This window comes from Oncorhynchus gorbuscha, linkage group LG24, assembly GCF_021184085.1.
Source record: "Oncorhynchus gorbuscha isolate QuinsamMale2020 ecotype Even-year linkage group LG24, OgorEven_v1.0, whole genome shotgun sequence".
Lineage (NCBI taxonomy): Eukaryota > Metazoa > Chordata > Actinopteri > Salmoniformes > Salmonidae > Oncorhynchus > Oncorhynchus gorbuscha.
In genome coordinates, this window is record NC_060196.1 from 26,415,425 (window position 1) to 26,442,367 (window position 26,943).

Sequence of the window (26,943 nt, forward strand, 5' to 3'; positions counted from 1 at the left end):
CACAGTGTTCTATTGGTCAGAGCCTACAGCGTGGCAGTGGAATGCTCCACACAAAACAGACAACGTTTTGGATGTCAATGAGTTCCCACCAATTTACTCCCCCTCAGTGTTTGTGTAAGTAACAGAACTCTACTGGATCACTGGGCACCTGACTAAAATCAGCCTTATATTCCTTATGTATATTTTTTATAGATTACATTAGGTCATGTCTATGGCCAGGAGTTTTCCATGAACACGTTACGTGACCATGACTATCTCCTAGAACTGGGGTCCAGACTGCAGTTTTGTTCCAAGATGGTGTAGCAGACAGACGTCTTTGTCCTCATATTGTCCCGTGTATACATCTTTTATATCTTTTTTCTTTGCATATTTTTTATATTCTTCCTAAACCTCAACTTCAAAATACTCTCCTGCAACTTGCCACATGCAATGTGGTATTGATCTGCTATTTTTTTAAAGTATTTTTCTTTACTTTCGAACCAGAATCCCCCAACAGAAGCTAGCCCGCTAACTAGATACTAGATAGTGGTCAGCTAACCACTGGTAGCGGTCATCATCTAACCTCTAGCTCGGAAATCCCTCACTAGTTTGCACAACGCGATTCAAACCAGAGCATACTGGAATTATTTTCTCTCCATATCTCCGGATTCCTACTGCAAGCTCTGAACCTTTTCACCTGGATCATTGCAGCTAGTTAGCTGCTCTCTGATTGGTTTCTCCTGGCTAATGTCTCTGTCCCGAAGCAAGCACCAATTAGCCTGGAGCTAGAGCCCATGCTAGGCCCATCTCCCGGCTAGCTGAAGAGGTCCATCAGCCACTCCTTGGGCTACAATACCTATTTTGCCAATTAGCCTGGACCCCTTTTACTACACAAAGCCCTGCTAATCCATCACGACTGGACTACTGACGTAATCTGCCCGAGGGTTGTATTTGCAACGAGGAGGCCCCGCACGAGGAGGCTACAACAGACTTCTTTCGTTGCGACGTACCTATAAGGCCCTTCTGCTAGCTTGCTAGCCCCGGCCCACCACCTGTCTGAATCGCCGTGTCTCCAGCCAGCTTAACTACACACTGGACCCCTATGATCACCGGGTTACGCATGCCTCTCCCTAATGTCAATATGCCTTGTCCATTGCTGTTCTGGTTAGTGATTGTCTTATTTCACTTAAGCAGAGCCTCCAGCCCTGGTCAATATGCCTTAGCTAACCCTTCAGTTACACCTCCCACACATGCAGTGACATCACCTGGTTAAAATGTTTCTAGAGACAATATATCTCTCTCATCGTCACTCTATGCCTAGGTTTACCTCCACTGTATTCACATCCTACCATAGCTTTGTCTGTACATTATGCCTTGAATCTTTCCTATCGCGCCCAGAAACCTGCACCTTTTACTCTCTGTTCCGAACGTACTAGACGACCAGTTCTTATAGCCTTTAGCCGTACCCTTATCCTATTCCTCCTCTGTTCCTCTGGTGATGTAGAGCTTAATCCAGGCCCAGCAGTGCCTAGCTCCACTCCCATTCCCCAGGAGCTCTCAGCTGTTGACTTCTGTTACCGTAAAAGCCTTGGTTTCATGCATGCTAACATTAGAAGCCTTCCCAAGTTTGTTTTATTCACTGCCTTAGCACACTCTCGACAACCCGGATGTCCTAGCTGTGTCTGAATCCTGGCTTAGGAGGACCACCAAAAAGCCTGAAATTTCCATCCCTAACAACATTTTACGACAAGATAGAATTGCCGAAGGGGGCGGAGTGTCAGAGATAGCCTGCAGAGTTCTGTCATACTAGCCAGGTCTGTGCCCAAACAATTCGAGCTTCTACTTTTAAAAATCCACCTTTCCAGAAACAAGTCTCTCACCGTTGCCACTTGCTATAGACCACCTTCTGCCACCAGCTGTGCCCTGGACACCATATGTGAATTGATTGCCCCCCCCATCTATCTTCAGCGCTTGTGCTGCTAGGTGACCTAAACTGGGACATGCTTAACACCCCGGCCATCCTACAATCTAAGCTTGATGCCCTCAATCTCACACAAATTATCAAATGAACCTATCAGGTACAACCCCAAATTCATAAACACGGGCACCCTCATAGATATCATCCTAACCAACTTGCCCTCCAAATACACCTCTGCTGTCTTCAACCAGGATCTCAGCGATCACTGCCTCATTGCCTGCATCCATAATGGGACTGCAGTTAAAAGACCACCCCTCATCACTGTCAAACGCTCCCTAAAACACTTCAGCGAGCAGGCCTTTCTAACCGACCTGGCCCTGGAAGGATATTGACCTCATCCCGTCAGTAGAGGATTCCTGGTTACTCTTTAAAAAGGGCATTCCTCACCATCTTAAATAAGCATGCTCCATTCAAAAAAATGTAGAACCGGGAACAGATATAGCCCAACTGCCTCCAACTGCTCTTAAATGCAAGTAAAACTAAATGCATGCTCATCAACCGATCGTTTCCTGCACCCTCCAGCCCAGCATCACTACTCTGGACGGTTCTGACCTAGAATATGTGGACAACTACAAATACCTAGGTGTCTGATTAGTCTGTAAACTCTCCTTCCAGACCCACATTAAGCATCTCCAATCAAAAATTAAATCTAGAATCGGCTATTTCAAAGCATCCTTCACAAACAAAGCATCCTTCACTCGTAAAACGGTTTCACCTCGTAAAACTGACTATCCTACCGATCCTCGACAATGTCATTTACAAAATAGCCTCCGACACTCTACTCAACAAATTGGATGCAGTCTATCACAGTGCCATCCGTTTTGTCACCAAAGCCCCATATACTACCCACCACTGTGACCTGTACGCTCTTGTTGGCTGGCCCTCGCTTCATACTCGTTGCCAAACCCACTGGCTTCAGGTCATCTACAAGTCTTTGCTAGGTAAAGCCCACCTTATCTCAGCTCACTGGTCACCACAGTAGAACCCAGCCGCAGCACGCACTCCAGCAGGTATATTTCACTGTTTCACCTCCAAAGCCAATTCCTACTTTGGCCGCCTTTCCTTCCAGTTCTCTGCTGCCAATGACTGGAACGAACTGCAAAAATCGCTGACGCAGGAGACTCATATCTCCCACACTAACTTCAAGCACCAGCTGTCAGAGCAGCGCACAGATCATTGCACATGTACAGAGCCAATCTAACTACTGTATTTATTTAGCACCTTTGCACCGCAGTACATCTATCACGCCAGTGTTTAATTGCTATATCGTAATTACTTCGCCACTATGGCCTATTTTTTTATTGCCTTACCTCCCTTATATTACCTCATTTGCACACACTGTATATATATATATATATATATATACACTTTTTTTCTCTACTGTATTATTGACTGTGTCAAACTGCTTTGCTTTATCTTGGCCAGGTCGCAGTTGTAAATGAAAACTTGTTCTCAACTAGCCTAGCTGGTTAAATAAAGGTGAAATAAAAATAAAAATGACGGTGCCACATTGAATGTCACCAGGCTCTTCAGTAAGGCCATTCTACTGCCAATGTTTGTCTATGGGATTGCATGGCTGTGTGCCCAAATTTACACACTGGTCAGCAATGGGTGTGGCTGAAATAGCCAAATCCACCTACTTTTGTGTGATATATCTATAAAAGAAAACTGTAAATATTGATCACATTCCTTGTGTATGGTCATATACTTTTATACTGTGAACCTGTTATACATTTGTACCTCCTGTTTCAGGAAGTGATTTCACGGAGTACTGCCCATACATGCATACGACCTTCCACCCACACCTGGGAAAATGGATGCCTGATGAAGACCTGGGAGCATGAGCAGCAGTGTGCAGCGTTTTCCTCCTTCAACTCCAGCACCTGCAAAAAGGTACCTGGATGTGTGCATGTTCTTCAGCTTTTGGAAAGCAGACCACCAGGTTTTGCCTGTGCTTAGCTCTATTTAGTTCATTTTTATCCCCATCAAAAAATACAACTCTAGTCCTTGCCGATGACAAGCATAACCATACTTGAAAATATGAAGAGTGGTACTCAGTGATGTGTTGGATTTGCCCAAAACATAGCGTTTTGTGTTAAGGACAAAGTTTTACTTTAGTGCCTTACTGCAAACAGGATGCATGTTTCAGAATATTTTTATTCTGTACAGGCCTCTTTCTTCTCACTCGATCATTTAGATTAGCATTGTGGAGTAACTACAATGTTTTTGAGTCATCCTCAGAGTTTAAAATAGGGAGAAAACTGTTTTAAAGTCACCAATGGCCGCATGGTGAAATCCCTGAGGGGTTTCCTTCCTCTCCGGCAACTGAGTTAGGAAGGACACCTGTATCTTTGTAGTGACTGTGTGTATCGATACACCATCCAAATTGTTATTAATAACTTCAGACAGTCAATATTAACCTCCCTGATCTTTGTGGTTGAATCTGTGTTTGAAACTCGCTGCTCGACTGAGGGACTTAAAGATAATTGTGTGTGTGTGGGGTACAGAGATGAGGTACAGTTGTCATTCAAAAATCATGCTAAACATTTAGTGTAGTCCATGCAACTTATTACTTAACTTGCCTTAGTGCCTTGTGTGCATTGCTGCACTTATGTGATGAAATATTCCATTAAAATTTTTAAGCTAAATGATCTGATCAGTTGCATCAGACTCATTGCTTTTTAACGTGTTTTTTTTTAGCCTAGGCCTACTGGTTGTATGAATTTGGGATCTATCGTCCCAGAGTTTGTTTGGGGAAAAGCCATTTCTTTCTCGACAGGCTGACCAATAGAATATGTAAACTCTTCCACTATGGGGGTAGTAGATTGACATGGGCCAGTGATTTTGCTATTCTTTACTCATCTTGTTGGCTGAGGCAAAGTAAACGTGTACAGTTATTCTAACACCTTCAAAGTGCGCATCAGAATTCGGTAAGGACAGCAGATCGTTGCATCCGCGACTTGCATGTTCTGTTAATATGAATCGCCATAATCTAAATGTGATTTCTTGGTGCATGTTGTTCTATTAGAATATCACTAGAGGGCAGCAGATAACATCCTTTGGTAGAGTGGCCAACATGATCTTACTTTGAGGACTTTCAACATTGAGGTCCAAAGCTTTTTATTACACTGACATTCATTACATAAATCACACATATTGATCAAATGTAGATTGCGGGCCCCATTTGAAGTCTAATCAGAAAACAGACATTAATCTTTCTGTCAGGCCTTATCATGGAATCGTTTTGAAAATCCAAACTTTTCATCACCTCAAAAGGCTTGCAAAATGATCCAAAATCAAAAATAGAACACATAAATAAAATGCACGCACTCTTATGCTCAAGGTCATAGATGAAAACCGTTTCCTTGGCTGTAATCTCTAAAAACACATTCAACTCTAATCCAGTCTAACCCCACACTATTTTTGGAGGGTACACAAACTACACGAGCTGCATAATAATTTGATTATTTTCATAAATTTCCACGACAGGCAAATTTGTGTCGTGGGGAGATATAAAATTTAAAAAAGACACGTCCATAAATCTGATGTAAGTCATGTTGGAGCCGATGCCAGGTGGGGGAGAGCTGCAAATCCTGTTCTGGGCCACTGTCATCGAGAGATTACAGGAAACCCAACAGGGAAAACCATTTTGTTTTTAAAATAAGTGTTTCCTTATAATAGAGTAAGGAGGCAAGGCGCCCATCTGAACTTGATGCAGTAGCTCTACCACTTCAGTCCACGACTATGTAAAGCAGAGGACACCACAATGGGTTACTGGACAAAGTCCTGCCAGATTTGATTGTGACAATTATAGGCTACAAGACTATACTGAACAAAAATATAAAAACACAACATACAACAATGAAAGATCTGACTGTGTTACAGTTCATAAGGAAATTGGTCAATTTAAAATACATTCAGCAGGCCATTATCTATGGTTTTCACATGACTGGGAACACAGATATGCATAGGTTTGTCGTCACAGATACAATTTTTTTTTATTTTTTTATTTTAAATAAGAAGGGACGTGGATCAGAAAATCAGTCAGTATCTGGTGTGACCATTTGCCTCATGTAGCTTGACACATCTCCTTCACATTGTCTTCAATGGCTGTGTGAAGTTACTGGATATTGGCGGGAACTGGAACACCCTATCGTACAAGTCGATCTAGAGCATTCCAAATAGGGTTAATGTGTGACATTGTCAAGTGAGTGTGCAGGCCATGAAAAAAAAAACTGGGACATTTTCAGCTTCCAGGAATGGTGTACAGATCCTCGCGACACGGGGCTGTGCATCATCATGCTGAAACATGAGGGGATGGTGGCGGATGAATTGGCACGACAATGGGCCTCAAGATCTCGTCACAGTATCTCTGCATTCAAATTGCAATTGTGTTCGTCGTCCGTAGCCTGCCCATACCATAACCCCCACAGCAACCAATGGGGCACTCTGTTCACAACGTTGGCGTCAGAAAACCGCTTGCCCACACGACGCCATACAAGTGGTATGTGGCCGGTTGGACTTACTGCCAAATTCTCTGGCGGATATTCTTACAGTCAGCATGCCAATTGCATGCTCCCTCCAAACATCTGTCGCATTGTGTTGTGTGACAAAACTGCACATTTGCCTTTTATTGTCCCCAGCACAAGGTGCACCTGTGTAATGATCATGCCGTTTAATCAGCTTCTTGATATGCCACACCTGTCAGCTGGATGCATTATCTTGGCAAAGGAGAAATGCTCATCAACAGGGACGTAAACAAATGTGTGCACAGAATTTGAGCGAAATAAGCTTTTTGGGTGTATGGAAAATGTCAGTGATCTTTTACTCCAGCTCATGAAACATGGGACCAACTCTTAACATGTTGCGTTTATGTTGTTTAGTGTATTATCAACAAATAAATAATTAAATGTGAGAGAAGTGTTTCAAATCTGAGCTGATAGAAACAAAATGTAAATTAGACAACTAGACATAAACCCCTGAGAGTTTCAAATCCAAGCAATAGTAAACACGCAATGGCAGCAAAACATGAACTCCACTGAACCCTTACAATGCCACCTCATTATCACCATTTTTTAATCAGCATACTGACTTGTTGACAAGGCTAGGTGATTACCAGATACATCTGGTGCCGTTTCAGTTTCACGCTCTTGAGTCGTCTCCCTCGGCAGACGAGTTGCATCCCACAATGTAAAACAATATTCCGGTATTCACCCTAGCTCTGGGACTTCCAAGATTGAAAGGAACTAGGCAGAAACCATGATGCATTCTCCTTTCAAATAGCAATATACATGAGAGGGCCATGTTTTAAACAAAGGCAACTTAGGATACAGGGCACGGAGCCATCCTCCTGCTCTCCCCCTCTTTCTCCCTCTCCATATCGTTACTCATTGCATGACTGGTGTTCAACCATTCTGGAGCAGCAATTCATTACGCATTCTCTGTTAAGTGTGTCTGTACAACTACAGCAATGCTGAGATAGAAAGAGAGAGATTCAAAAGGGATGGAGGGCGAGGGATGGAAGGAGAGGTGAGGGACGGAGATGTGAAGAAAGGATGGAGGGAGAGTTGCCTGGTCTGTGTCCTGTTGGAGGGGGGCTTAGTGGAGTAGGTGGGGGTTGAGGAAAAAGGATGCTTTTTTTTCTCTCCCTGCAACAGTTACTATATATAGCCCAGAACATTCACCACCCCCCCTTCCCTTTCCTCTCAGACATGCGCTGTGCTTACATCGTGAGGCAGAGTCAATGAGGGGGAAAGAGAGAGAAAGAGCTGAATGGAAATACATAGAACCACCATCTTGGCAGTTGGCAGTACTGTATCAATGGTCTTTGGAAGGACAAAGGTTGGTCATGAATTCAAAGGTCGTACGAGTGTTACCACATACCAAGCCCTGGAATAGCTCATCCCAATGTCCTTGTGTTTTATCACCTGTATAAAAGGACTCGTATCACGCTGTCGTAATCGTATAGGTTCAGACAACAATCTTGTCAAATCAAATTTTATTTGTCACATGCGCTGAATACAACAAGTATTCAATAGACCTTAGTGAAATGTTTACTTCCAAGCCCTTAACCAACAATGCAGCTGAACAAAAATACAAATGAAAAAAACTTTACAAATAATTAAAGAGCAACAATAAATAACAGTAACGAGGTGACGAGTTCATATTTCTAAACTTTTAATATGATTAATCATTAGTTATGCTAGAGACATGAGGGGTACCATAGTCTAGGGTCTACACCAGCAGTTAATGTGTATCTGTAGGAGGAATGTATATGATCAGTGCAATTAAGCTTGGAATGTGCCAAGTGTAGGGAAGATGATCAGGTGGCAGCACTGATAAGGGGAGAGAGCCATGGATTAGTGACGAAGGGGGTCGAGGTCAGGTCACATTAAGGGAGAAGGAACAGTTTATTGCCCGTATCACTTAACTTCCTGCCTAGCAATAAAGATGCAATGTTTAGCGAGAAGGAGGAGACTCCACCCCAAATTGGGGTGAGTATACACACACACACACACCACCAGTAGCACCATGTCATCGTCTGTTCAGCTGTTCGATCCTTTGGGATGAATAAACTTGGTTTAAGCTGTCATAGTGTCCGTCGAGTTCTTACTCTGATATTTAGAACCTAACAGAGGCTATATACAAGGGGTACTGGTACAGAGTAAATGTGCAGGGTGGCTGGAGGGTGGCTGGAGTCTGATAATTTTTTGGGCCTTCCTCTGACACTGCCTGGTACAGAGGTCCTGGATGGTAGGAAGCTTGGCCCCAGTCATGTACTCCGCCGTACACACTACCCTCTGTAGTGCCTTGTGGTCTGAGGCCGAGCAGTTGCCATACCAGGCGGTTGCTCTCGATGGTGCAGCTGTAGAACTTTGAGGAGCTGATGACTCGTGCCAAATCTTTTCAGTCTCCTGAGGGGGAATAGGCATTGTTGTGCCCTCTTCACAACTGTCTCGGTGTGTTTGGACCTTGTCAGTTTGTTGGTGATGTGGACACCAAGTGACTTGAAGCTCTCAACCTGCTCCACTACAGCCCCGTCGATGAGAATGGGGGCGTGCTCGGCCCTCCTTTTCCTGTAGTCTACGATCATCTCCTTTGTCTTGATCACGTTGAGGGAGAGGTTGTTATCATGGCACCACACTGCCAGGTCTGACCTCCCTCATTGTTGTCAGTGATCATGCCTACCACTGTTTTCTGACGACTGTGTCATCAGCAAACTTAATGATGGTGTTAAGTCGTGCTTGGCCATGCAGTCATGGGTGAACAGAGAGTAAAGGAGGGGACTGAGCACGTACCCCTGAGGGGCCCCGGTGTTGAGGATCAGCGTGGCAGATGTGATTGAATCGTGTATAGTACTTGAAGCGAGCTAAGGTTAAGTATGAGATGAGCATAGACCCTGATTTTAAGTCATATACTTCGATCTAAATTTTGACTTAAGGCTATACAATGATGAGCATTACAGACTTTTCCCCCCAGATATTTGTTAAGTCAGGCTGCATAAAGCCCCCATATCAGCATCAACAACATCGACGTTTGGATTGAAGATAGCAATATAGAAGGGTGAAACAAGGTGGTTAAGGTTGTGGAAACACAAGTAGGCTATTTAAAGTCAATCTGTACTACAAATACAGGTGATATGTTCCCTACAGGTATCCAGAGTCATATTTGAACCCACAGATCTAAAGAGAAGCCAGTATAATCAGAAGTGAAGTTTGCTCAGTGTGAGCTGGTCCCCGGGCGCTCTGGCTGCGCTGTCAAAATAGAGCAGAGTGAATTGTTTGTGCACACACTGCATGACCCAGAAACCAGGCCTGGAGAAAGAGGCCAACTGACTGTAGCCCTGTACAGCACAGATGGGGCCTCAGCAGCCAACTCCCGGGACATTTTCCAAAGGTGAAGCTAATTAGTGATCCGCTAGAGGGCGTACAGGGGAAACGGGGGTGAGCGCTCTCTCTCTCCCCATTCGTACCGGGGGAGACCCTCAGGGGGGGCTTGAAGAGGAGTCAGGGATTGACTGGGCTCCAGTGAAATGACAATTCATAGGCTCTGCTGCCAGCCCAGCAGCTGCTCTTTTAAATACTAACAGTAGCGTCGGGCACTAACTACAAATAAGCCTTTTCAGAAGCTGCAGAAAAATCATCTTTACTTCTCTTATAGATGCTTTGAACGCAAACAACTTTTGTGATTTATGGACTGAGGATGTCTGAATAATGGTTTTTTTTTCATGGAGTCTAACTTCTTCCATCTGCAGTTCACTCGGTCATCTCTCTTCATAGCCCATCCAAATTCTAATACAGTCCTAGGCCCACTGCCCAAATTTCATCGACAAAAATGACACAGGGCAACACTGATTCTCCCTTTCTACTGTAAGCAAAAGTCTCTGCAAGCACAGTCAGAGAAGCCTGCTAAATCTCTCCAAAAGGGTAAGAGTGTGTGTGTGTCTCCAACTGACTACCCTAAGGACTTTCAAGAGCACATTTTCTATCAGCAGGGGGAAGGCACAGTCAGATCCTTGTTACACGCTTGCTTAAAGTACTAATTGGAACTTCTTTGAAGAGGGAAAGAGGAGCTCATTGTCCCATATGGGGATCTTCAGCTCGTGTGCCTCTTACTAAACCAGTGAGTGGATGGGGTTGAGAGGAACTTTGTCATCTATCTATAATGTCATGGCTAGCTCAGCTTTGAGATTGATAGGTCATCTCAGCCAATGGGGCATTGACATGCATGGGTCAACTTAGTCACAAGAGCATTGGGATGAGTAGGTGATCTCAGTTGAATCGGAGTTACTAAAAACATAACCCCACTAAACAGATGAGTCAATATTGTTACTACATGGGTCACATATTTGGTCACATATTTTCCTAACACATAAAGGGCCCGTACACAATGTCTGTGGCAAAAAGTAGATACTACTATATACAACTATGCATGGTTAAATCCATTTGAATTCAATCACTTTCTGACAGCTTCCCTTTTGAGTTACACAAAACTTCCCACGCATGTTTGCCCATGGAAGAATTGGACAGAAAGTGACTTTTTGGACATGAAAGCCAAAACATTCGAGATACAAAAAGGAGCTCAAAGTTGACCCATTTTCCAGAGCCCACCATACCATGTTATTCAGGTCTTCATTGCTGAAAAAGATAAACAGTTAAGTTCGATATTTAAAATCTTATAAAACAGGGGTTTCAAACTGTTTGATAATTTGTGGGTGTCATTTCAATCATAGAACGGACTCATCCCTTCTGACCACTGCAATTTAGAGGTTACACCATTGACAGTTTAACTTCAGCTTATTACCACAAAGATGGCCGCCTGTCCACCCACCTTCGAACTTAAAATGCTCATGTATATTCTATTATCGCAATAGATTTCCTATGGAATATTGCCAGTATAATTTAAAACATATTCCCATTCAAGACAATATTCTCTGACCTCTGACCTCCAACCATTTTGTGGTACCATTTGACACCTCAGATGTAAAAATACAAGCTAATCTATGCGAATATGAAGGAAGAAAGACAAAAAAAGAGTTTACGCATTTTTAGGTAATGGACGTTTAAGGTCAAAATAATGATTTAAGAACATTATCATATAGTTTGACAAACCTGTTTGTAAGCTTTGAAATGATATCAAATCTCAACTGTTCATCTTCTCCAGTGATGAAGACACAGATGGCAGGGTATGCAAAATAGGTCAAATTTGAGCACCTTGGCATTCAGATCCAAATTTTATTTGTATTTATTTATTTTACTTTCTGAATTCTACAACGGGCAAAAATGGATGGAATGTTTCATTCAAACCACAAGCGGTGTTGTCAAAATGTGATTCAAATGGATTTACCCTCGTACCGATACCAGCTACTCTACTTTGGTCACCCCAGGATGCTCTGGCATAGTTCTTTGCCATAGGCTGTTTTGTACAAGGCCTCAAAATGTATAGATCAACTGTGCTACTTGAATTGAGATGCATTTTAGCCATCGCAGCTAACAGGGCCTTGGCATGCATGGGTCAGCTTTGTCACTACAGGATTGACAGGTCAAAGTTCAGGTATGAGTCATTACTGTTACTGCATGGGTTATTAGCACACTAAGATTCACAGGTCAACTCTGTCTACATGGTTCATCTACAACCTTGGGATGCATGAGTAAACTCCAACATTAGAATATACAGTATTAGAGTACGCACAAACCTTTGATGCCACTAACTATGTGCCTGACAGTACCGCCAAAGACCTGATCTAGGCCTACAGGAAGTGTTTGGGCACGGCAGGCTTGATGCGTTCATTTCCTGGCTATACATGGGAACTTTCAGACTGACTGAAGTTTGCGACATATCACAATTCTCTCCCTAATTCACCCTGAAATCATATAAAAATGTAAGTGTTCAAACCTTGCCCGGCTCCACCATGGCCCCCAGGCTGGCCTCTGATAGGCTGTCCGATGTGAGCCAGAAACTGATGCATTCTCCGAGTACAAAATGTAACTCTAGCTGAGGCAGTAAGCTACAGTATTTGAGCTGGGCATCAAACACAGAGTCAAATACAAAAATATGCTCGATTTGGAGCATAAGGACAGTGTTTAATATTTCAGCAGAAGGCACAACGGCAAAGAACAAAAAAAACTAAGTGCCTAGAATAATCATGACTGAAAAATACGCTTTTTGAGGGTTTCCGTACTTTTTCGACTTCAGCAGCTGTGGATTTTAAATCTTGGTCCAACCCATGGGTATGATGAGCCTCATGGGTATTTTATGCAACCCCTAAAACATTCATCCTTCTATATGGTGAGTACAGTAGGCAAGGCAGGTGCCCTCCTGTCACGATCGTTGAAATGAGCGGACCAAGGAGCAGTGTTTATTAAAATGAAACTCACCAACAAAAACAATAAACAGCAAACGAGACATAACGACTGGAGTGCTCACAGGCACTACACAAAAACAAGATCCCACAAACTAAAGGTGGGAAAAAAGGCTGCCTAAGTATGATCCCCAATCAGAGAAAACTATTGACAGCTGCCTCTGATTGGGAACCACCAGCCAACAAAGAAATAGAAAAACTAGAATGCTCACCGAAATCACACTCCGACCTAACCAAATAGAGAAATAAAAAGGCTCTCCGAGGTCAGGGCGTGACACCTCCTGAATGACTGTGTTAGGTGAATCTCAGGAAGCCACATTTCCCAGAACAGGTTACAACGGCATCCTTATGACGTCAGACTACATGGTCAGATGATCTAATCGCAAAGACTGCTGGTTATGTGCCCAGATGCCAACCAGAGTACGGTTGGTATCTTCACTGACGTCTTTAAATAAATATATATCTTTACCTGGTTGTAATAGGATTGTACCATCTGAACAACCCCAATGGGATATAGATATCCATCTATCTATCTCTATAACCCAGTAAACAGAGTGTATTCTAACTCAGGTATTCCATCATGAATAAAATGTCATTGCTTACCAAGACATCTCTCTTACAGTACCTCAAGACATCTCGCTCACCTCGTGCGAAAGATGTCATGGCACAAAAAAATACATATATCGTAAGCAGAAATTCAGTAAAGATGCCTCTACGGACTTCCTCTGACATCGAGTCCCTCCTCTGTGCCCACATTTATATCAATGACTCTGAAATTGTCTCACTTCAGCCATTTCAAACCACGCAGCAGAATGGGGCTCGGCAAACTTCATGGTCATCCGAAGTTACAAAGCGGAGTACACAGCAGGGTGCACCATGACTCAATTCTGCGTCCCAAATGGCACCCTGCTCCTATTATAGTGTACTACCTTTGACCAGGGAGCAGATCAAAACTAGTGCACTGTAAAGGGAATAGGGTGCCATTTTGGCCGCACCCTTTATTCAAAAGGAGATGGGAATCATATTTCTAACTAAGAGAGGAGTTTCTAAAAAGGTAATTGGCATGTCCAAGACATTCGTACTTTAAGTTGTTTTTCCTCCCTAGTATTTTCTTAGGGCGTTTTCACGCACTTTTGAGCTCTAGTTCGATTCAGAGTTTGACTATATGTTACATTGTATTTATTTATTTTCTTTCATTTGGTCCGAGTGGTTTCACATTGACAAAATGTCAAACATACAAACACTCCTGAACACAACCACGTGTCCATGCAATCCATTTCAGATTATCATGAAGCATCACCTTTGTCCCCAATCTTCATATTACCTTTCAACAACATGCATGAGGAAACAGCACGATAGCCCCTCTAACTGCTGTGTGAATAGGCTATATTCAGTAGTCTATATCCCAGCATAGCCTCCCCATCTCCCCTAATCTGCATCGGATGCGCTCATAAATGCCCTGCTACTCACAGAATGTTTCAGCAATATCAAGATATGATACTGTATTTGTTTCATCAAATGTTCGCAGTCAAGCAACCAATAATATTGCGCGGCTCTGGTTCTTTTCCTGTGTTTGGTCCGGACTGGATTTTTCACCTGCAGCAACCCGCACCATGATACGAAATATACCGGACCGAGACCACCCTTTTACAGCCCCCCCCCCCCCCCGAGTGCAAACAATCCAAACTAAGGGGTTAACATGTAGTGTTCGGGAAAAACTGCACCCAACCAATTTGGCGTGAAAGCCCCTTTTAAAAAGGCAATTCACGTCGTTGACTGAGTGAATTGATTCTTCTGACAGACAGTAAATCCACAGGAGTTGATGTTACAGTACACAGCGGGGAGACGTCGGCAGGTAAATGCTCTCAGTGCCTTGCGTCAATTGCATATTCATCAGGTCTAAAATTAGGCTGTGTTACCTCATCCCTGTAGCTCTGTGTGTGACTCTGCCTCAGTATATAAATTCAGTGTGAGTCTGTGTAAAAAAAAAAAGAAAAAAAAGGACTCCTTCCAATTGACATCTAATCCACTTCAGTAAATTGGCAGTTACACAAGCTCAGTGGGAGGAATAGGAGGCTATCTAATCAGTGACTGACAAAATATAGGCTGCTCTGTGAATGTGAAGACAATTTGTGGGTATTTTGAAACCATAACGACTCTGGCACAATATATTTTCCATCCTAACCGCTTTTATTGACTAGAATATGGCCAAAGATAATACTGAGGTTGTAATGTACTACATACGGCTACTGAATGACTAGAACACAGAAGAAATAGCTAGAAAACCATTCATATGCTTGTGTATCACCGACAACCACAGCTTTGAGGTTAATTAAGTATGATATATCACGTAGGTGCTGATAAAAGTGTTTTCTCCCTATACTGCGGGTGCTTCCGCAAAGCCCCGAGTAAACGAAGTGAAAGAGGCCAGTGTTGAGGTGCAACAAAGAGCCTGTCAGGTTCCTGGGGAAGTGTAGCCAGCATCTTCCCCTGGGCTGAGAGGCCTCGCTGACGGCCAGGGCTCTGGGCCGGCGGAACTGAGGGATTCGATTTAGGCTTCTGAATGGACGCACAGGGAGGAGGGTCGGGGTAGGATGCATTAGAGAGGCTGAGCAGAGAGTTGCCAGACTGAAGGGAATGGACAGGCTCGGCCAAAAGGGTAAACACCGTTTTTAAAACTGCAAGCAAGCTAGCGAATTTGCCATAAATGTTTAATGCTTTTCGACCTGTCCTCAAATCTATATAATTGGTTCAGAGTTTGTTTTGATATTTCAACCTGCTTGTCGTAATCGCGTTTGGTGTGGGGGGGGACAAAATCAATTTGCGCACGATGGCGGACGGCCGGTTTGGGCATGGTGTTAAGCAATGTTCTGTAACAGTTCCCTGGATCCCTCAGCTACAAAGCCGCGTACAGTGTCCCAAGTAATATGCAACAGATGACATAGGCAGTCATAACAACTTATGTCAGTAGGTGCAGGATAAGCTTTCACTGTCATACAGCAGATCATGCAGTGGGACATTATGTCACGACTGTTCGTAATCACTTGTCATGACGCAACACCAGTTATGACATCACAGACAACTTTATGAGAATTACGTCCTCTACATGTTGTTTTCACAGCAGTATTAAGTTGAGGCTTCATCGCATAGAGTCACCGTCAAGTAGAACAGCACATTTGTAACAGCACTGGTCTTTAATCAAGGGTATGTGTGTGAAGATATGAGGGAGGCACGGTGTCTGCCCATAGGCTGTCTCACAATTTTGACATAATGGAAAAATATAAAAACGCAACAATTTCAAAGATTTTACTTAGTTACAGTTCATAAGGAAATCAGTCAATTGAAAATGAATTAATTAGGCAATAACCTATGTATTTCAAATGACTGGGCAGGGGGCAGCCATGGGGTAGTCCCACCCACTTGCGAGCCCAGCCAATCAGAATGAGTTTTTCCCCCACAAAGGGCTTTATTAAAGACAGAAATACACTGCCAAATTCTCTAAAACAACTTTGGAGGCAGCTTATGGTAGAGAAATTAACATTCAATTCTCTGGCAACAGCTCTTGTAAAGATTCCTGCAGTCAGCCTGTCAACTGCAGGCTCCCGTAAAACGTGAGACAACTGTGGCGTTGTGTTGTGTGACAGAACTGAGATTTTAAAGTGGCATTTTATTGTCCCCGGCACACAGTACACCTGTGTAATGACCATGCTTGCTTAATATGACACACCTGTCAGGTGGATGGAAAATCTTGGCAAATGAGAAATAATAACAGGGTTGTAAACAAATTTGTGCACAACATTTTAGAGAAATAAGCTTTTTGTGCATATGGAAATTTCAGCTCATGAAACCAACACTTAACATGTTGCACATATTTTTGTTCAGTATATTTTCTGTGAAGGAAAACTATAGATGCACGTCCCCGATCACTCTATTGAAGCAACAAAACAAAACAAATCACTTGACATTTAATATAAAACACAACCTGTCAATATGCCGCCTCATATTCCGATATAAGACTACGATGGTATGAATATCATGATACCGCCCCAACCATAATGGACATACACAAATAAATACATACCATATCATACTAAATGGAGTGTCCCGGATCTATGTTTACTATGTTGTCTAACCCTGAATCCAGGTTGTTGAAACCCAGCATAGAAAGGACTCAATCACAGAACAGCCTACACAGATTTCTATTCGTTACAGGACTTTCTTGCAGGTTAGAGAGTAGGACCAAGGTACATTTTGTCTCTCTGTGTGTAGGCCGTATGAGTTAAATGTCTAGATATGGGGGCAGCCTTGTTAAAAGTGTGGAAAAGCTGCATACTTTTACATATCCAAATACAATCTCCAGTGCATTACAAGGATGTTTGGGGAGCTTCAGCAGAATAAAACCTGACCTTGGGCGAGATTAGAAATCCCTCTGACGTGCCCGTTCACATATCTACACACAATCTCTGCAAAGCAAGAGATTATTGCGGCGTCAAAATCATTTCTGCAGATAAAGGCATACTTTATCTGCAAATATAGCTAAGTGTACCACAGTGGAGTTTGGTCGTTGAGAAAATGTTCAAATGCCATAACAAGATTTAGAGCAAGGACATGTTGAATAGACCCGAGTCTGCAGTCTGGTCATGTGGGCTACATAGGAGTTTAAGACTTCTTTCCTCACCAGTCCTACATCATAATAAAACAATCCCAGGAGATGCAGGGGTGACGCCGGGACAACACATGGATGATGCACACATGATGATCACACGGTTCAGCTTGAACAAATGTTGCATTTCAAATGAGTGGTGGTAGGTGTTGATTACACCAAAACACGTTACATTTTTACTGGAGAAGGGAAACACAGAGAGACCGTTTGGGATCGAAAAGTGATTAGCATCAGTACATGGCAACACTTAAAAGATCATAAGATAGGCAACCTGTCCACAATAATGCTCGTCACCACCTGACACAGAGAAAGAAGGGTTTCATTATCAGTATACTCCCATAGGTTATGAACCCACCAAACATACCTCTCATTGGATTCTGGATCCACAAGATACCTCCAATAAGGTGAGGTGACTGGCCGAGCATCGCGGAACTGCACACTATGGCGATCTATTCGTCTTGCCTTCTTCACAGATGGTCCACAACGTCGCCTTACGAAACTAAAGGCTAATTATCACTGGTCTGAACAAAGCTGTTCGCTTGCCTACATGGCATAATTGCTCAACTAGACCTTACTGTAAATACTCTGCAGAAATAACGCGCTCTCTAGTTAATGCAAACAAAAGGCTTTGAAATGTCAAAAAGTGATGTTTCCTACGCAGATGGAGCACTCACCACGGGCTTCAGCATGTTAGTGAACAGGTGCAGACCTCAAGCACCGCACGGTAACAGCGCGCGTCACAAATTTAGACTAATTATTCAAACGGTTGCTCTAAACGGACCCACACCGGCATAGACTGTAAATCATTATTGAAGACAAAGACCTATTCTCTAGTATTTTCATCACAGCTCTTTCGAAGCAACGCTACACAGGGTTTCAAATACCGACTGACGCCTGCGTATTAATACTGATCTGTATATCATGTGAATGGCCTGCTTTCCCTCTTTGCAAACACCATTGTGGTATACATATCAAGTGCACTGTAGGAATAGATGACCGATGACCAGGCCAAAAATTATATAGAGCGCGGCAACTGCAATATCGTCCAATCACAGGCTTTCACATTTGAGCGCAGGTAACCAATGATAGTCTATTATAGTGACAAGATATTCGAGTGACCGCTCCAACAATAGAAATGCATGTCCTCAAAGATGGAAGGCAGGAGGGAGGGACCATTCTAGCTAATGAGAGGGCAAGATGTGAACAACATGCCATAGAGATAGATAGAGGGCTAATCTTGTTATCAGAGCTATTATAACGTCTGTGACTGCATGGGCAGCGCTACTGATCTCCAGGGGTTCGATTAATCTCGCACAGGCGTCCGTGTAGGTGTGTTTTGTCCCGGCTGAAAATTGATCGCATTCGAGCGAAGTCGGATTAAAACAAAAGTGACGTATTTAAGCACATGTATTTATTAGTAGGATTTTGATAAAAATGCTTTATAAAAATGCTTTATCTGCCTTCGCAATGAAAACTAGTTAGAAAATGTGAACTTTTATTTGACGGAAAAGAGATGTATGTTTCTGAATGATTCCCCATGCTGCCTTGCTGACTAAATGACAGAGCGGTGCAGATTACTGTTCCATTTGAGAAGGGCGCTCGTCCCTTCCAGCTTTCGCCCAATGAGGTGATGGGCCTTTGCCCGGTTCAACCCGGGCCTGCTTCAAATAACTTCCTCACTTTTCACCCAGTACAAAATCCTCCCAACGACGTAACCCGGGCCAGATAATTGAATCCCCTCACTGCCTATATCGGGTCGATTCATCCATAGACAGTGATATCATGCCTCGTCTCACTGCTGAAACAAAATAAACACCCAATTTTAATAAACAACATTGAGTTATCTTACCTTCGACAGCCATTCTGCTACTCTATACATTCGTATAATGTAGAACTCAATATGCTTTGATTGTACATCGGCGTTTTGGTCACTTGCTGCTGGAAAACTGGGGTGCACAGCAACTGCCCCTCAAAGAATTGTGGGGAGTGTAGGCAATTTCCCGATTTTAGGAAGTGTTTCATTTGGAACACCAATTAGCAAGTTATATTTAAGATTTCCTTAATTTCCTTTTATGAAACTGTAAGTGCCAGAGGATTGAAGAAAACCTAACAAAAATGACTTGAACTGAAAGTGTCTTTCTTATTCTTTCTTCCAGTATCACACCATTTTATGTCTGTGTGTGTGTGTTCCCATAGGCTCACAAGCATGATGCTCACAGCGCTACTGCATAGTGCGTAGGCTTGCAAACTATCACAGATTAAAGGGAAACCCAGCCGAGAGCTGCCCAGTGATGTGAGCCTACCAGAGAATGCGTTGTCTTCACGAACATGTTCAACCACTCTCTGACCCAGTCTGTAATACCTACATGTTTCAAGCAAACCACCATAGTCCCTGTGCCTAAGAATGCCAAGGTAACCTGTCTAAATGACTACTTCCCTGTCCCACACACATCTGTAACAATGAAATGCTTTGGAAGGCTGGTCATGGCTCACATCAATACCATCATCTCAGAAACCCTGGACCCACATCAATTCGCATACTGCCCCAACAGATCTACAGATGATACAATCTCTATTGCCCTCCACACTGCCTTTTCCCACCTGGACAAAAGAAACCCCTACTGTAGATGAGAAGGCTGTTCATTGACTACAGCTCAGCATTCAAGCTCATCACTGAGGTAGGGACCCTGGGACTGAACACTTCCCTCTGCAACTGAATCCTGGACTTCTTGACGGCCCGCCCCCAGATGGTGAGGGCAGGCAACAACACATCCACCACACTGACCCTCAATACATGGGCCTCTCAGAGGTGCTTGCTCAGTCCCCTTCAGTACTCCCTGTTCACCCACTAGGGGCTACCCTGTTTACCCACTACTGCGTGGCCGCACACGACTCCAACACCATCATTAACAGTGGTAGCCCTGATTGCCGACGATGAAGAGACAGCCTAAAGGGAGGAGATCAATGACCTGGCAGTGTGGTGCCAGGACAACAACCTCTCTTTCAACGTGGACAAGACAAAGAAGCTTATCGTGTACCACAGGAAACGGAGGGTCGAACATGCCCACATTCACATCGACTGGGCTGTAGAGGTGCAGGTCGAGAGGTTCAAGTTCCTCTGTGTCCACGTCACTAAGAACGTATCATGGTCCAAACACACCAACACAGTCGTGAAGAGGGCACGACAACGCCTCTTCCACCCTCAGGAGGCTGAAAAGATTTGGGATGGACCCTCAGATCCTCAAAAACTTCTACAACTGCACCATTGAGAGCATCTTGACTGGCTGCATCACTGCTTGGAATGGCAACTGCTTTGCATCTGACCGCAAGGTGCTACAGGGGGTAGTGCATACGGCCCAGTACATCACTGGGAACGAACTCCCTGCCACCTAGGTCCTCTATACCAGGCGGTGTCAGAGGAAGGCCCTAAAAGTTGGCAAAGACACTAGCCACCCAAGTCATAGACTCTTCTCTATGTTGTCTCTGATTAAGAACCATACTTAAGTAGCTCTTGCCCACATGGGTTTTGTGGGTAGTTGTTTTCTGTTTTGTGTCTTTCTGCACCAGACAGAACTGTTTCGGTTTTTGTTCGTTCTCTTTGTTGTTTTTTTTGTTAATCAGTGTTCAGTTCAAATAAAAAAGATGAATACGTACCACACTGCACCTTGGTCCTCCACCCCTTCCAACAGCTGTTACACCCGCCCCCTTTTGCCATCAGAACAACCTCAATTCATCAGGGAATGGACTCTACAAGGTGTGGAAAGCGTTCCAAAGGGATGATGGACTCCAATACTTCCCACAGTTGTGTCAAGTTGGCTGGATATCCTTTGGTTGGTGGACCATTCTTGATACACGCGGAAAATTGTTGAGCGTGTAAAACCCAGCAGCGTTGCAGTTCTTGACACAAATCAGTGCGCCTGGCACCTACTACCATACCCCGTTCAAAGGCACCTAAATGTTTTGTCTTGTCATTCGCCCTCTGAATGGCACACGTACATAATCCATGTCTCAATAGTCTCAAGCCTTAAAAATCCTTCTTCATCCTGTCTCCTCCCCTTCATCTACACTGATTGAAGTGTATTTAAGTGATATCAAAAAGGGATCATGGCTTTCACCTGGTCAGTCTATGTCATGGAAAGAGCAGGTGTTCCTAATGTTTAGTATACTCAGTGAATAGCTTCGTTATTGTTTTTATTTACAGTCGAGAGGAGTGAAGAGCTTCAAGTTCCTCGCTATCCACATCACTAAGTATGGCAACTGCACCGCCCTCGACCGGAGGGCCCTACAGATGGCGGTGCTGACAGCCCAGAGCATCACTGGAGGTGAGATCCCAGATCACAGGACTACATGTCAGGCGGAGTCAGAGAAAGGCCTGAAAAATTGCCAAAGGCTCCAGTCACCCGAGACATGGACTGTTCTCCATGATCCTCTCTGGCAGGCGATACTGGTGCATCAAGGCTAAGACCATTAGACTTCTAAACAGCTTTTATTCCTTGGCCATAATCAAGTTAAATGGCTAACAACTACTGCCACCTACACATCTACGCTGCTGCTAAAAGTATTATTGCTTAAATGTATTACTACCACTACGCTGCTGTTCATTGATTAGTGATTGCCAATACCATTTAGTATCTATCTATCCTGCTACTGGTCACTATTACGCCTATTTACATGTATATATTACCATTAGTATATTATCATAAGTATTTATGTATTCCTGCTACCAGTCACTTTTCAGCCCTGTTTACATGTATGTCCACCTATCACGCCTACACTGACACTCTTACACACACACACACACACACACACACACCTTCGTGCACAGACTTACCCCCCACTTATGCTGCTGCCATACATACAGGGATTTAATAAAAGTGGCTCCCAAGTGGTGCAGTGGTGTAATACTCTACATCTCTGTGCTATAGGTGTCACTACAGACAACCTGGTTCGAATCCAGACTGTATCCCAACCGGCTGTGATAGGGAGTCCCATAGAGCGGTGCACAATTGGCCCAGCGTCGTCCAAGTTTTGCCGGTGTAGGCCGTCATTGTAAATAATAATTTGTTCTTAAAACTTCTTATGGCTGGAGGCAGTATTGAGTAGCATGAATGAATAAGGTGCCCAGAGTAAACTGCCTGCTACTCAGTCCCAGTTGCTAATATATGCATATTACTAGTGTATATGGATAGAAAACAGCCAAAGGCTTCCACTAGATGTCAACCATCTTTAGAAACTTGTTTGAAGCTTCTACTGTAAAGGAGGGGCTCATAAGGGCTCTTTGAGTCAGTGGTCTGGCAGAGTGCCACAAACTCGTGACGCTCGTTCACGTGAGAAGTAGCTCCCGTTCCATTGCTTTTCTACAGAAAAAGGAATTCTCCGGTTGGAACATTATTGAAGATTTATGTTAAAAACATCCTAAAGATTGACTCTATACATCGTTTGACATGTTTCTACGGACTGTAATGGAACTTACAGCTATTTGGACATAAATGACGGACATTATCGAACAAAACAAACATTTATTGTGGAACTGGGATTCCTGGGAGTGCATTCTGATGAAGATCATCAAAGGTAAGTGAATATTTATAATGTTATTTCTGACTTCTGTAGACTGCACAATATGAAGGATATCTTTTTGGCTTGTTGGGTCTCTGAGCGCCGTACTCAGATTATTGCATGGTTTGCTTTTTCCGTAAAGCTTTTTTGAAATGTGACACAGCGGTTGCATTAAGGAGAAGTTTATCTAAAGTTCCATGTATAACCCTTGTATTTTCATCAACATTTATAATGAGTATTTCTGTAAATTATTGTGGCTCTCTGCAAAATCACAGGATGTTTTTGGAACTACTGAACATAATGTGCCAATGTATAGTGAGATGTTTTTATATAAATATGAACTTTATCGAACAAAACATACATGTATTGTGTAACATGAAGTCCTATGAGTGTCATCTGATGAAGATCATCAAAGGTTAGTCATTCATTCTATCACTAATTCTGATTTTTGTGACTCCACTCTTTGGCTGGAAAAAGGGCTGTGTTTTTCTGTGACTTGGCTCTGACCTAACATAATCGTTTGTGGTGCTTTCGCCGTAAAGCCTATTTGAAATCGGAAACTGTGGTGGGATTAACAACAATATTACCTTTAAAATGGTATAAGATACTTGTATGTTTGAGGAATTCTAATTGAGATTTCTGTTGTTTGAATTTGGCACCCTGCACTTTCACTGGCCGTTGTCATATCGATCCCATTAACGAGATCTCAGCCCTAAGAAGTTTTTAACTGACCATGCCTAGTTAAATAATAATAATACAAATCTAGTTAGAGGATTCTGGATTTCCTGCTTATTCCCCCTTGATTTTGATTATCTTCCAACCAGGAGTTCTAGAAAACCTGAGAAGTTTGGGAAAGTTACAGGAAGAAGTTACCACAATTTAGCAACCTTTTACCATTTTTTCCATTACTCAAGGGTAAAAACTTCGGGAGTTGTTGGAAATGGAGCATTATTGTTGTGTTTCCGCCATTTGTCCTTTGTTAGCGATTACAGATAGAGTGCCTTCGGAAAGTATTCAGACCCCTTGACTTGTTCCACATTTTGTGACATTTACAGCCTTATTGTAAAATGTATTAAATTGTTATTTGTTCAACACTGCAAGACTAATACGTTTTGTCCCTCAGAGTACTACTCCTATTCATTGTATTATTTTACCAGCCCTCTCTTATCAAATATCTGTGAAGCAAGTGGTGCTGTTATCTTTATATCCAGTAGGTCTGCAATCTGATTGAAAGTTAACTCAACAGCTATTGGTTTTCAACACCGATTTTAAATTCAAACAGCCAGATGCTATAAAATGGTCTCGATTCAGTTTCACCGCTATGGATTCCAACTATAACCAATGCATTCTTACATTGTTCTTACAGTACAAAACATGATTTACTAGTATTCCCATTATGAATGACTATTATTAACTATATTCTTGCTATGTAACCACCGTGTCAAAAAATAAAGTGCCATGTATTTCAAATGTGTGTAGAATTTACATGTAACAGAAATGAAAAAGCTGAAAAGCTGTAAAAACACAGTTATTTTTATCCTCCGAAGATGGGCGGTAGTGGATGGGCCAATAAAAAAAATCAATAATAATAAATACTATTCCCGCTTAATGATAAGAGCACTATATCAAGTAATAAAAACAACTCTATACTCACAGATAAAGTGTGCATATAAAACCCGTTTAGAGGTAGGAGTCAGTGAAGGAGCCAGCAGCGTGTGTGAAAGAAGGCTGTCAGTGCATCAGTGTCTGATGTGAGAAGCACCGCGCTGTTCTGGAGTCTCTCCCGATGCTGTAGTCAAAGCCAAGGTGCTCCTATAATTATACCCACTGCAGCTGACATCGTTTAATGTCTATTCCTACCAGCATCGGCTTTGGCTTCCAGTCAAAGATGTGCCTGAGGAACAAGGAAGCCATAGGCTACTGTAGCTGTGGGCGGTGTTATGCTCCTTGCCACTGACGTTTATATTTAACTGGGTGGGTTACATTTAGTGGTATTACCAGTCTGGCATGGTGAGGTAGGAAAAATCAGTTCCTCATAGATGGGTTTAATCATCAGAACATGCCTCAGAGCACAAAGGACATTTGTTTGTGTGTGCGCAACCTGTGTCTATCACATTTCAACTTTAAACTTCAGAGCGGAAAAAAAGGGAGATAAATAAAGACAAGTCAACCAAAGACTGTGGATGGCGTCAGACTGGCAGGAAAAAAAGAGAATTCATTGTTTGCCACAATATACATTATGTAGTGAATACACTGGAACAAGGAACCCTTAGAATAATGATGTTCCTGTTTTACGAATTAGCAAAGTCGGGTGTATTCCGCATTCATAAAGGGCAAATCTCTACGTTTAAATATTTTGTATTCCTTTAAGTAAATATACATTTTTAAACACAATACAACCACACGAGGATACAGTATAATGCAATTCAAATCATAAAGGACGACATGAAAAAGTGACAATTATTTCCATTGTGGTCCTCTTGAAAATACATGAAAACAAAATATACACACTCGGGCTCCCGAGTAGCACAGCGGTCTAAGCCACTGCATCTCAGTGTAAGAGGCATCACTACAGTCCCCAGTTCAAATCCAGGCTGTATCACATATGGCTGTGATTGGGAGTCCCATTGTCATTGTGAATAAGAATGTCTTCTTAACTGACTTGCCTAGTTAAATAAAGGTAAATAGTCAAATAAATGTCACCAAAAGGGAGAAACATTCAGTACATAGTGTAACTAATGTTACAGGTAGGCCATGCATTTTCAGTCAGCAGAACATTATTTCCAGTTAAAGACATGATCATGATTCCTTATCAACTCAATAGATATTAGATCATTTAATTAATTGTTCTTTCTCCCAAGAACACCAAAAGTTTAGCAAATTGCTTGATGTCTCGATTAGGTATGTTGTCCAACGCAATACGACCATGTCACGGCCGTCGAAAAAACTAGACCAAAGTGCAGCGTGGTGAGCGTACATATTCCTTTTATTTAGGATGACGCAGACAAAAACAATAAACAATTACAAAACAACCGTGACGCTTAAGGGCTATGTGCCACAAACAAAGTTAACTTCCCACACTGAATGGAGGGAAAGGGCTACCTAAGTATGGTTCCCAATTAGAGACAACGATAGACAGCTGTCTCTGATTGAGAAACATACCCGGCCAAAACATAGAAATACAAAATCATAGAAAAACAAAACATAGAATGCCCACCCCACATCACACCCTGACCTAACCAAATAGAGAAATAAAACGGTTCTCTAAGGTCAGGGCGTGACAGACCAGTTCACATAGATTATGTCCTGTATTATTTGAGAGGAAAGCATGCAATGTTAGGTGAACTTTACTTGTCTGACACTGTTGTTAGGTTTGGGCTATGGTTATTAAGAGTTCCCTAATCAACAAAGTCCCAGTAACTCCATAACAATGACATTCAAATGAGTAGATTGACAAAGAGAAAGTATGGTTATTCAAATAAAAGTGGACAATACATATCAGAGACTAAACTGAGACCAGGTTTAGCCAATAAATAAATTGTTGATTAATACAGTATCAAGGTTATTTTAAATGTAGGATGTCAAACATGGTCACAAGGGCTGCGTTCACACAGGCATCAAAATTCAGATATTTTTTCCACTAAGTGGTCTTTTGACCAATCCACATCAGATCTGATTAGAGGTTAAACATTTTTTTTTTTAAAGATCAGATTTGGGCTGCCCGTCTAAACGCAGCCAATGTGCCCACATCTGGGTTCAGTTGGGTTCATGTCCCCAATTCAAGCTTAATGGACAGATTTCCAGTTGATACAGACCTGAAAATGCTCCGGTCATCATGCTGTGTCTGGCACACAAAGACATGGAACTGTAGCCTTTGTGTATCTCCTGAACCTGTTAATCATGAAA

General features: G+C 42.7%; 1 protein-coding gene across 3 annotated transcripts in view; it reads right to left on the reverse strand.

Annotated features, from left to right (window-relative positions):
* LOC124012594 (sterile alpha motif domain-containing protein 12-like) overlaps positions 1-19,432 on the reverse strand; it is a 74,364-nt gene extending 54,932 nt beyond the window's left edge. Inside the window, exon 1 of one of the 3 annotated variants that reach the window (XM_046326379.1) lies at positions 19,331-19,432. In XM_046326379.1, the coding sequence (XP_046182335.1) occupies positions 19,331-19,343 (13 nt within the window). In that variant the 5' untranslated portion in view covers positions 19,344-19,432. Of the gene's footprint in view, positions 1-17,845; positions 18,480-19,330 lie in introns of those variants that run through there. The other 2 variants (XM_046326378.1, XM_046326380.1) reach the window with 2 other exon arrangements.
* Positions 19,433-26,943: the final 7,511 nt, after the last annotated feature.